We start from the raw sequence: 11436 nt of genomic DNA, 5'->3' as shown, positions 1-11436 counted from the left end.
TCTGCAGCAGTCAAAAGGTGATAGAGTACTAGTTTGACTTTAATGGCTGTGACTTCAGCAGCTGGATACTTGTTTAAAAAATGAAAACGTATCAATACAGTATTAATTGATTCTCTTTTGTCATAATGCTTGAGTGATGCAACCCTATAGAGGAGTTCTCATAGTCATTTTTAACTCACTTTTTAGTTACAGCTATATAAAAATATTTTACATTGTCCAAAATAAGAGCTCCTGTAAGCAATTAATTTTTGTTAAGCACTTGTAGTTTTTTATCATTGAAAGCAAAAAGACCCATTTAGAAATTTAATCACATCTTAGCTGTAATTAAGACATAGTAATATTTTTCTAACATAATTCATAATAGTGGTTCTCATTTAGCTTTATATAATTTCAGAGACTTCCTGTACCCGTTGTTTGTTTTTTTTTCCAAAACAGAAATATAAGAGGATTTCCAGTCTGCTACATCTGATTAACTGTGGCTGTTGTTTTAGTCTCACCAAACTGCCTTCATTTGTTTTTTTTACCCTGAACTGCTTAAGCTCATAAGCGTTGTTATCCTGGACACTGTATGAAAACTTCACTGCAGTTTTGGGAAGCACACCCCTTCATAAACTGCATGCTTGTGATAAAAGGGCAACGGCTGAAATACAGCTTTAAAACCTTCTTCTAGTGGTTTTAGAACAGGTAGGATTGGACTTCGTGGCCTCCTGAAGCAAGAGGTCCCATTCGTATGCTCACTGTCTACACAAGATCGGTGCGACACATGTGCAGTCCACAGAGATACCCCTTTCTCGGCAGCTACAGATTTTGCCTCAGAGTGGAAAAAATAAGTGAGGGGTAAACCGGTACAAACCTTGTATTAATGGTTCTACAGTACCTTTCTGAGCATTTGTGTGCATCCGTGCAACAAACTCACAATTCAGTGAACAAATCCTCACAGCTGTTTTAGGAGCAGCTTTTATGAACTTGGCAGCGGTGGGGGTTTTTTTAATCATTTTTTAAAGAGTAACTGCGATTGAGTTTATCCATACGTACTTCTATCTGTAGCTAAGGTTCATATAACCTAAAACATACTTGTAACAATGGCTGTTAACAATTGTTTGTTCCCATGCTCTTTGAATCCTGCGGACATGAAGAACAAAGAGGGAATTTTCTCAAAGAAAAGGCAATTAATAGCACATGAATCCTATTTTACGTGCCTTTATCTTTAGCCGTTTTCAAAATGCTACAGCTTTTTCAAAGCCAGTAAGATGGCTACCATTGAGTTTTAGTACGAAAAGTAAATTCATTTCAAATTCCACAATGCAAGTTTTCCTCAAGCAATGAAATTTGCACACAGGAATCTTAAGAGACGTGCTGCATGGTTCTGAGGAAGAGAAGCCGAACCGTAAGCAGCACAGGCAAGGCAGGCTGAAGGGAGCCCCTCGGGACCTTCCGCACAGAGCAGCTGCCCGGTTCTGTGCACTGAGGGGGGACGGCGCCAGAAAGCGGCCCATGAACAGGGCAGCGTCCGCAGCGCCCCCGCGTGCCGGGGGAGGCCGGCACGGCGGCTCCGGGCTCCCTCCCCGCGGCGCCGAGGCCCGCCGGAGCCCGCCGGCGCTCGGGAGGCCGCTGCAGGCGCCGCCCGCTCGGGCCGCCCGGCGCTCCCGGAGGACTGCGCATGCGCCGCTGGGGCGGGACCCGCCCGGGACCGCGCGCTCCAGGGACGGGGCGGGGCGCGGTCGATCGATGACTCGGGGTGCGGCTCGTGCTGCTTGGCCGCTTCTAGTCCAGAGCGATCGCTGCCGGAGCGGTCCCGCCTCGCTGCCCCGGAGCCCGCGTCGCTGTCGGGGGAAGGAGGATGGTGAGGGGCGGCCGGGCCGGGCCGGGGCACCCCCGCGCCCCGTGCCCGGGCTGCGGAGCGAGCGCGGGGGGCAGGCGGGAGGGCGAGAAGGAGGGAACGCGGCCGTGAGTAAGCAGTTCCCGGGCCATGCGGGGCCGGGCTGGCCGCGGGCCGGGGCTGAGCCTGGGCCTCGCCGCCGGGGCCCGGGACTGCCCGGGGAAGGGAGCGGCCGCGCTCCCCTCGGCGGGGCCGTGGTGCCCGGGGAGGGCGGGAGGCGGGCGCAGCGGCGGCGGTGGGGCGCGACCCCTTCGGCCCGGGCCGGCGTGACGCTGCAGAGAGGTGGGTCATGGCTGCCCCGGAACGGGCTGAGCGGCGTCCTTAACCGGGCAGGGCCCGGCAGGGCTTCCCGCGGCCGTACCGGCGGGGAGCGGGCAGGCAGCGGCCCTCCCCCGCACGGACACCGGGGTCTTGCGCTTCTGAATGCTGGTCCCCCGCCGTGTCGGGGCGCGGCAGCGGGCTCGCTGCGCTCCGGCTTCGGGCTTGTGCCGCCCGGTAAGTGGGGGGCTCTTTCTCCGGCATGCGGGGAGACTGGGCCGGAGAACGGTCCCCTGTTCCGGGCCTGCGAACAAATACTTCGCGTCAAAGGCCCTGTAAAGAAAACGCCCAGAACTTCGCTCGGGAGTGCTCTTTCTGCCTGCTTATTAGTTGCACTAATAGATTTTATTTTGTTCGTTCTAGTTTCGCAACCAGTATGACAATGATGTCACAGTTTGGAGCCCACAGGTAAAATCTTTATGAGCTTCCTAACTGGCTTGTTACTTGCTTTTTGGTTTTCCTTCCCTCTTGCAGCAGTCGTATCACGACAGTATAGGTTGTGTTCAGGTGCCTAAAGCTTACCGCAGTCTGCTCCCTTTGTGTTTTGTAGGCTGTAGCTTTCTAGAAAGCCACTGGCACATCTCTGAGCTTCTGATGTGTGAACCTGAATGATGCTTAGATGGGCCTGGTTACCTCAGAGTACATAAGGCAGTTGCTTTCTGAATGTACCTATGAGGTACAGAATAGATGCTGTCATCGCTGGGGGTTAGAATTAGATCACCTTTAAAGGTCCCTTCCAGCCCAAACCGTTCTGTGGTTCTATGGTCAATTTACAGACCTATAATAAAAAGTTGGTAAGTAAGGTATGAAAAAGTATGAAACTGAGCTTAAATCTCCCCAGTGTTAGGCTACTGCTAGGTTATTCTGTCTTTTATTCACTAGCTAGCTACTGGCAAGGAACTATTTAGTTTACAGTTGGGAAGGATTGTAAACTTATGGTTTAAGTTTAGGGATACTTACGGAAAATCAGTCTTGAAAATTGACTAATTTCTAGATTTAGCAAAACTAAAGATTTATTTTGAATGCAAATAGCAAATTGTATTAGCGTAAAGTTTATATATCATTAGTTTGTGGGTTTGTATTACTCCTCAAAATCTTCATGGTGCAGTAGTATTTTTTAAAAGATACATTTTCAACATGCATTGTGATGGAGCATGTTTTGTACTTTCCATCCTATATGAAGACACTTGAATACTTGAATGTTCTTTAGTCAATACTATGATAGCTGTAGATGGCTTTGAACTAGTTTCATCCTTTCTAATGATTGTGTTTCTCTGGTAGATTCTATATCAGGAACTTTAATTTTCAATTTTTTAATCTGTTAGTTTGAAAATTACTTTTAAAACTATTAACATTCTCTTGAGACTTTTAGTAGCTATTGGGAAGTCATCCACAACACTAATTTCTATTTTTTTCATAAATTGCATTGAAAATCTGAACAGTGTTGATGTCTTTTTTATAAAGACATTTTAAATTGCTACTGTGCTGCAATTTTCCTCCATACATTCTTGCAGGTGAGACAGTGATATGATACCATAATAATTCTTAGCATTGTTAATCCAGGAGCAAAGAATAATCATATTTTTTTGGGAGATGCTTTCAAATATTGTTGTAAAGAAAATGAAATATGTAGTTCAAGGCCAGAAGGGGTTTCACGCTTGTACAGCCTTGCAAGTCATTCATGGAAGTTGATAAATACATGTTGGACAAGTCACAGTGATTCTGTACTGCTATAAATTCGTGGATGAAATGGAACGTTAGCATATTTTAAGCATCTAGTGGACTTTGTATTTCTCTAAATAAATCAAAAACCTTTTACCAAAAATAACCCCAACAACTTAATAGAAGGTGATCTCCTGTAGATTATCCCCAGTGCATTTCACTATAACAGCTACTACATTCCACTCCATCACAACTGGTAGGATGCAGCTGTGTGCTGCGGTTAATAATTCCAGTACTTGCACAGTAGCAGTGAGTGTGCTGGCTGTTTGATGTAGGCTGGCCAACTACAGTGCAGAAAATTAGCTACTTTGCCCTCGGTGGTTGCATTAAAAGGGCATTGTCTTATTTTCCTGCAAAGCTCCGGGCTGCCTTTGCAGAACTTGCAGGCACTTAATTGTCTTTGAGACCTCTACTCCTCTTTCAGACTTTACTGCAGTTGACTAATAACTTGTTCAGAAGTTATTAGGGAATGGATGGTGAGACACAAAAATTGCTTAAGACTCATTTCTTCAGGAAACTCGATTAAAAGTTAAGCATCCAACTTCAGCTGGAAGTTCTGTCTTTCAGTTACATTGAGTCAAATACTGATTCCTCTGAAGACAGTGACAAAAGTCTTTTGATTCTTATAACATCAAGATTATTCACCCTTTCTTTTTAGTTTTCCTGTTTTTTTTGTAGGCAGTCATAAGTGGCTCAGAGATGGCCAGATTTTTGTGGGTTAATGGTGAGGTGTTTGCAGAAGATAATTGAGGAAGTCTGGTGGTGGTAGGTTTAAACTGTTATGCAGTAAGTGTACCTGTTGTGGGGGAAATCAAAGGTATGAAAATCAAAACCCATTGCAGATTGATACAGAGGATTAACTTTAGAGTGATTACCTTTGATTTTATTCTGTAGGGCCGAATTCATCAAATAGAATATGCCATGGAAGCTGTGAAACAAGGCTCAGCTACTGTGGGGCTGAAGTCGAAAACACATGCTGTTCTGGTTGCTCTCAAGGTAACTTCAAAACTATGTTCTCGGGATAACGTTAGTAGAAAAGTTTTGGTTTGGCAAGTTAGTTTTGCACAGTCAACTTTTATATGTAATGTAAATGCAATCCCAGTTTCCTTTTGCTTGAGTACCAGTATAGAACTATAAATATTTTCAGTACCTATGCAAAGCAGATTTTCACAAAATGAAGTGAGTGAAAGATTTTTTTTTCCCCTTAAAAAGATGCGCTCCCATTTTTTTTAATTAGTTATTAAGTAGTAAAACTATTTATTTTCCCAAAGCTTGAGTGAGTGTCTGGTCTTTCTTTCATTCTGACAGTTTCCTACTGAAGTGGAATTAGGTTTTTCTTGTCTTCTGTTGCAAGTTTATAAATTGAATTTTTTATTGTTTCATGATCATATTCAATTCTTGCTATAAATGTTAGCAGATTTCTCCACAGTGCTTGGCAAACTGTTCAGTCTGCCACATAGCTTTCTCCTTTTATGTGTAGAGAGCACAGTCTGAGCTGGCAGCTCATCAGAAAAAAATCCTGTACGTTGACAACCATATTGGTATCTCAATTGCTGGACTTACTGCTGATGCAAGACTCTTGTGGTGAGTATCTCAGCTGTTGACATACACAGTTCTGCAATAAGGAGTGAAAGTTCATTTGTAGACTATTGCAAATGAACTTTTCTGGTCAGCTAAGGATTAGTCTTGACTTACTGCTCTGTTGTACTATGCCAAAGACCTCAGCATGGAATTCTGGCAGATTTTTAACTATTTGGCAGAAATCTCATTTGTTTGGCCCAAAATTTTGCTCTTTGGTTTTGTTACTAGTAAGACAGTCCTGTCTGGTTTTCTCGGCGTGATGGGGTTTCCAAGCAGTCTGCGAAAGAGGGAAATACGTGATGCACTATCAGCTGCTTCTGCGTACACATATTTAAGAAAGTTATTAAAAACACTTGCTGCTATATGTGTTGGCTTCAGAGGGGCTTGCTTTTACCTGCTGGTTACATAGTTTCATCAGATGAGTAAAAGTACACAGAAGGAGGAGCATTCATCAGTTTGATAGGAAAGGACAAACAAGGCATAGGAAGAATTTCTAAAATAAATTTTAATTGCTGTAGTGTTACAAAGAAATGTTACCATTTAACTGTGGCTTTTTGCAGATGATCTGTTTGTTGCCTGTGTGAACTTCTACCTTCTTTGCATTTGTATGACTGAAATACTATAATACTCTTCCAAACCTGTGGTCAACTTTCTAAATAACAATTATAGGTCATGATGAAATGAAATTATATAATGCCTTTGACCCTTTTTCTCAACAAGCAACGCTGAAACAAAAATGCTTACCTGAGCAGACAAGTATTGACTCAAACTCATTGTGACTTTGATCTGTGAACTGGTTTGATTTTTTTTTTTCTTTGTTTTTCTTCTCTCCTCCTAGCAATTTCATGCGTCAGGAGTGTCTGGATTCTAGATTTGTGTTTGATAGACCTCTTCCAGTTTCTCGCCTAGTGTCATTAATTGGAAGCAGTATCCTTTTTTTTTTTTTTTACACTTGTAACAGTTTTATAGCTTTTTACTTGTTCGTAAAATGTTTTTCATATATCACAGCTTAAAAGTTGTATTAAATTGAAAAAGTTAATTCGACATTTCTTTATTCACATGGCTTGTTGTCTACTCTGTTAGAGAATATCCTATTACATGCACTGAACTGGTAGAGAAGCAGTATAGTGCTACGCCACGTTTAACATGACACTGTTCTGTTACACAGCCCCATGCCTCTGGAGGTGGGGGAGGAAAGATGACTGCACTATTCAAAGTATGATCATCTACTGGATTGTACCTGCTTGCTCAGATTTTATTTTTTTTTCTGTGGCAGCTTCTGTCTCTGAATGGAACACAGCGGAGGCATTGTCAGGTGCCTAGAAAAAGTTCAAAGGGATAAGAAATTACATAAGTGTGCAGCATTAGGTGAACTGTTTATATTACTTGCTTGAATGCAGCACTCGGTTTTTCCTGGAAGGTAATTGATAAATTTTCTTTCAGTGAAAAAGAAGTTGGTATTCCAAATAAGTTATGAGATCTGCTTCTTTTGAACATATCTTTCGCTCCTGCAGAAAGGTTTGCAAAGACTATATAATGATTTTGGTGCATCTCTGCTTGACTTAGGAAAATGTTTTGGGTAATTAACATGTTATTTTGAGATTGTTTCCTTAGCTTGCTTAAGAAACCCAGATACCAACGCAGCGTTATGGCAGAAGACCGTATGGTGTAGGACTGCTCATTGCAGGTTATGATGTAAGTAAGCTGTGCTAGTTGCTATTGATCTAAAAGAAAATGTGCTTAATGCAATTTTATACAACAAATAGATGTTAAGAGGGGAAGATGGAAGAGGCAGACTCATCAAAATTCTCTGAATAAGGAAATAATTTTCTGTGTCTTACCCTAAAACGTAACTTTTAAAAATGTTCATAGCTAATCCTACCTACATTTGGAGTGTACATTTGTAGAAATGAAAAACTAGTTATTTTAAGGTGCAAAACGAGATACTGCAAAAATTATGTTTTAAGGGATCAAATTATTGATCCCATGATGACAGTAATTCTTTTACTATTGCTTATGAAGCATTACAAACTATCATTTTAAATACTTCTTATGAAAAATGGATGTGGAAGTCATCACTGGCCTCTCACTTGTTTAGCAACAACAGTTTGCTTAATGCAGCACACACAGAATCTCTGCCCTCAAAATTTTTAACATGAGGAAGGTTGAAGGAAATTGTCATCTTGCCTGAAATCTTGCATGGCATGGTTAAGTCTACAGCAGGTTTTTACTTTTGTGCAAATAAGGTGGAATGTGTGTAAAATATCTGCTGCAAGACACAAAGTGGGAAGCATACATAAGCGTGGTACAGTTAATGGAACAGAGAAACAGTTTTGGTGCCAGCTATCCTGCCCACATAAAACCTGCATTTTAACAAACAAAGTGTAAAGAAAGATATTTTTTTTTTACATTATTGGTTTTTTACAGTAGTTTTGAAGGAATTGTGTAAGAACAGTGATATAAGCAATATAAAGTATTTATATGCATACATATAATCTCTGCAATGTACCATGAAGCAAAACTGGTTTAGAAAATAGCATGTGTTCCAGCAGCAGACTTGGTATGAATTTTTATATTTGTTTTACATTCTGTGGGTTTTTTTTCTCGCTTTGTAGGATATGGGTCCTCATATTTTCCAGACTTGTCCCTCTGCAAACTATTTTGACTGCAAAGCAATGTCCATTGGTGCTCGTTCACAGTCAGCGCGAACTTACTTGGAGAGACACATGGCTGAATTTACTGACTGTGAGTAATGGAACCCTGTCTAATGGTATTCATCAATTATACAGCTTACTTTCTGCTACTGTGCTGCTGGTTTGCATTTAGTAAGATAGAAAGGTAAATTTTGGGAGCCAAGTTTAGTGTAAGTGTAAATCTGCATGAAGACATAATGGTAGAGAAAACATTATAGATTTTCATGTCTTAATATCTGGATGCTTATTATATCTAATGAAAAGAAGAAGTTGTGCTCAAAAGAGCAGAGAAAAAAGTAAAAGGCCTCTGCCTGTTTTAACCCAGGGAAAGTACAATTCTTTCCATATCAGAGCAGGGATAGTATGTCAGGCCAGGTATTTAGGTGGTACATTTAAAACGGTGAATGTATTTTTGTGTGAAATTGTGATGAGGATGCTATTGAGTAGCTGCTTGGGGGGGAAAAAAAAATTATTATCACTGCACTGGAGGCAAGGCAGGTGCCAAAATCAGATGCATTTGACCTCAAATGTAGGGAAGGACTGGTTTCTCAAGGAATACTTTTATAACCAACTCTGTGTTCAGTACCAGAAAGGAGAGGAGCTCTGGAAGTCAGGTTAGCCAAGCTGATTGTCTTGTTGTCAATTAGGGATGGGAAGAAGAGGAAATGAGTGTCCAGAGGTAATGCCATATAGTTTGTAAATGTCTTTCTGATTTCATTTTAAGGTAATCTAAATGAGCTAGTTAAACATGGACTGCGTGCCCTGAGAGAGACTCTTCCTGCTGAACAGGATCTGACCACCAAGGTAAACGCTAGGTTTTCTTACCAAGAAATTTTACTGTCACTCTTATAGAAATTATTGTGACAAAATTCATGTAAAGTATGGCTGGCACTGCAGTTTGGAAGCTGAGTACTGGTAGATTAATATCATGCTCATTTCATGTCACCAGTTTATCTACAGTTTCCTTAATTATCTCAGATTTAAGTTGCTTAACAAAAATGATACTTTCTCTCAACAAGAGGTTGTTTCCCTGGTTGCTTCATTCTATTTTAAACTTTGATCAGTGTTTAAGATACATTATGTGCAACTAGAATCACAACTTTGCATTGTAAGCACAGTCAGTAATTCATCTGGGAGGTGAGGGAAGGTAATGCAGAAACAGTTGATTGAGTATCCAGCATCAGAAAGATGCAGAAACTTCTGACAATGAATTGAACTACTGAGCAGGAAAATTTTAAGGATATGAATTAATTGGTCTTCTGCTTGTGGCTGATCTGCCCTTTTCCATGTTTAATTTTTTCTATTCTTAGCCCACCTTGGTTTTCAGAACTTTTAAAATAATGAAAATGGAAAATAAGATTAAGTGATTTTGGAAAATTGTGTTTGTTATTAAAAAAAACAAAAAAATGAAAGAAATTGAAACCCATGAAAAGTGGTTTTACTTACAAGATTCTGAAAATTGATAGCTTTTGTGGGGTCTAAATCCACTTCCCTCTCCTTTCCTAGTACAATCTACAGAGTATCTCTCCAAATTTCATTTTTAACTTAAGTAGACACAAACAGCACAAGGAGTCTCTTTATCACAGGAGGGAACTCTGTTTCACAAGAGAAAGCTGTAAAACCAGAGTTATTTGCAGAAAAATGCTTCTCACCTCTTTCAAAACTTTGCTTCACAGAATGTTTCCATTGGAATTGTTGGCAAAGACATGGAGTTTACCATCTATGACGATGATGATGTAGCACCATTCCTAGAAGGTCTTGAGGAGAGACCACAGAGAAAGGTGTGTGGTTTAGATGCAAATAAATAGGCTTTCTTGAAAGACAGCATTTTGTTAACATAAACATGGTAGGTCATTTAGCTCTCTGCTACTCTAGCAGAGTTTTAAGAACATGATTTTTAAAATTTGAAGTTACTATATGAAAACCTTATCTTAGCTGGAGACTAAGATGCTTATTAAATCAACTTATGTTGAATTGGCACCCGGCTGTTCCAATGTCATCTTCTTTCCTTATCTTTGATCAAGTACAAGTTTTTACTTTTTTGCAACAGAAGTGGTTACATACATTTCTCATGCCTGTCACAAGATGCATCCTTAGTCTCCTAATTACCATCTCTGTTCTGTTCCATGCTTAATTTGGGTAACACTACTTTGTAAGCTGTTTGCTGACATGAGCTGTGTTTACCACTCGTGATGCTCAAACTATGATAAAGCTGATTTGTCAAGTGTTGTCTTCTGCCTTCTTAAAATACTTTTCTTCTCTTTAAGCCTGCTCCGCCTGCTGATGAACCTGCAGAAAAGGCAGAGGAGCCGATGGAGCACTAGTTGGTGGATGAGTTCCTCTGTGTTAACGTATGTCTAATTTTACAGGAACGTTTATCCATTTGCTGGTAACTTTATCCTCACCTATATGCGTTTTCTGCTGATACATTCTGAGGATTACTCTTAAAAAAAGAAAGAAACCAACCCACCTATCCTTAAAAGGTAGACAGGAGGTCATAACTGGGTGTGTTTTCTTTGACAAGAAAGGTGTAATCATTTTCTAAATAGTACATGATACTGTTTTTTAATGAAAAGCATACTGTCTTTAACTTGTAAGGACAAGTGGAAATAAATCACTTTCTTGGAATCTGCTGTGGGTTTGGCTTTTTTAATCTGACCAAACGACTGTTCAAAAAACAAGGTGCCATCACGTATTTGACCATTTGTCAGAGTGAGCACGCACTTGCTATGTGTAAATGTGGTGCTCTTGGAAACTGTTGAACTGAGAGGACTAAAATACCTACGAAACTACAAAATACTTGCAGAACAAATAGGATGCAGCATGTTTTGTGTCATTGTCTCAAACTTAACTTGAAAAGACATTTCTGGTTATGAGTGTTTACCAGAAACATTGCAGGCTGAAGAAGCGTGAAGCTGCCAACCAGCTGGTGTTTTGGTTGTTTGAGTTCTCTGCTTTAGTAAACCCCAGCTTGTTTGGAACTGAATTACATCGCTTGCTTTCTTTACAGCCATCAGCCGGCCATGGGGCAGCAAAGGACTTTTAGCTCACTAATGGCCTAAATTGATGTAATGAGGGAAGCACATAAAATTCCTGTTATGGGTCCCCTGAGCTGTGCAGTCTCTGCACTGCTGCTGAATAAACGGTCTCGCTGGGGTTTTGTCCCTCCAGCTCCTGCACGGTCTGACTGAGGGGTAGCTGGTGCCCCTTTGGACTCAGAGTGCCACAAAGTTTGGGACTAAC

The 11436-nt window shown here is 41.0% G+C and overlaps 1 protein-coding gene across 2 annotated transcripts; it reads left to right on the top strand.

Annotated features, from left to right (window-relative positions):
* Positions 1–1715: 1715 nt before the first annotated feature.
* Positions 1716–10821, top strand: PSMA1 (proteasome 20S subunit alpha 1). Of its 2 annotated transcripts, none has more exons than XM_074842518.1 (10): positions 1716–1843; positions 2561–2605; positions 4814–4915; positions 5400–5503; positions 6339–6427; positions 7125–7195; positions 8116–8245; positions 8918–8997; positions 9870–9974; positions 10461–10821. In XM_074842518.1, exons 1-10 carry the CDS (start codon positions 1841–1843, stop codon positions 10515–10517), a joined length of 786 nt encoding a protein of 261 aa, XP_074698619.1. In that variant the 5' UTR covers positions 1716–1840; the 3' UTR covers positions 10518–10821. The 2 variants fall into 2 exon arrangements, with proteins under 2 accessions (XP_074698619.1, XP_074698618.1); XM_074842517.1 differs by lacking the exon at positions 1716–1843 and adding an exon at positions 2137–2374.
* Positions 10822–11436: the final 615 nt, after the last annotated feature.

The sequence above is a fragment of the Strix aluco genome, chromosome 16 (assembly GCF_031877795.1).
Source record: "Strix aluco isolate bStrAlu1 chromosome 16, bStrAlu1.hap1, whole genome shotgun sequence".
Taxonomy (NCBI): Eukaryota; Metazoa; Chordata; class Aves; order Strigiformes; family Strigidae; genus Strix; species Strix aluco.
This window is presented reverse-complemented; position numbering and strand designations above follow the sequence as displayed.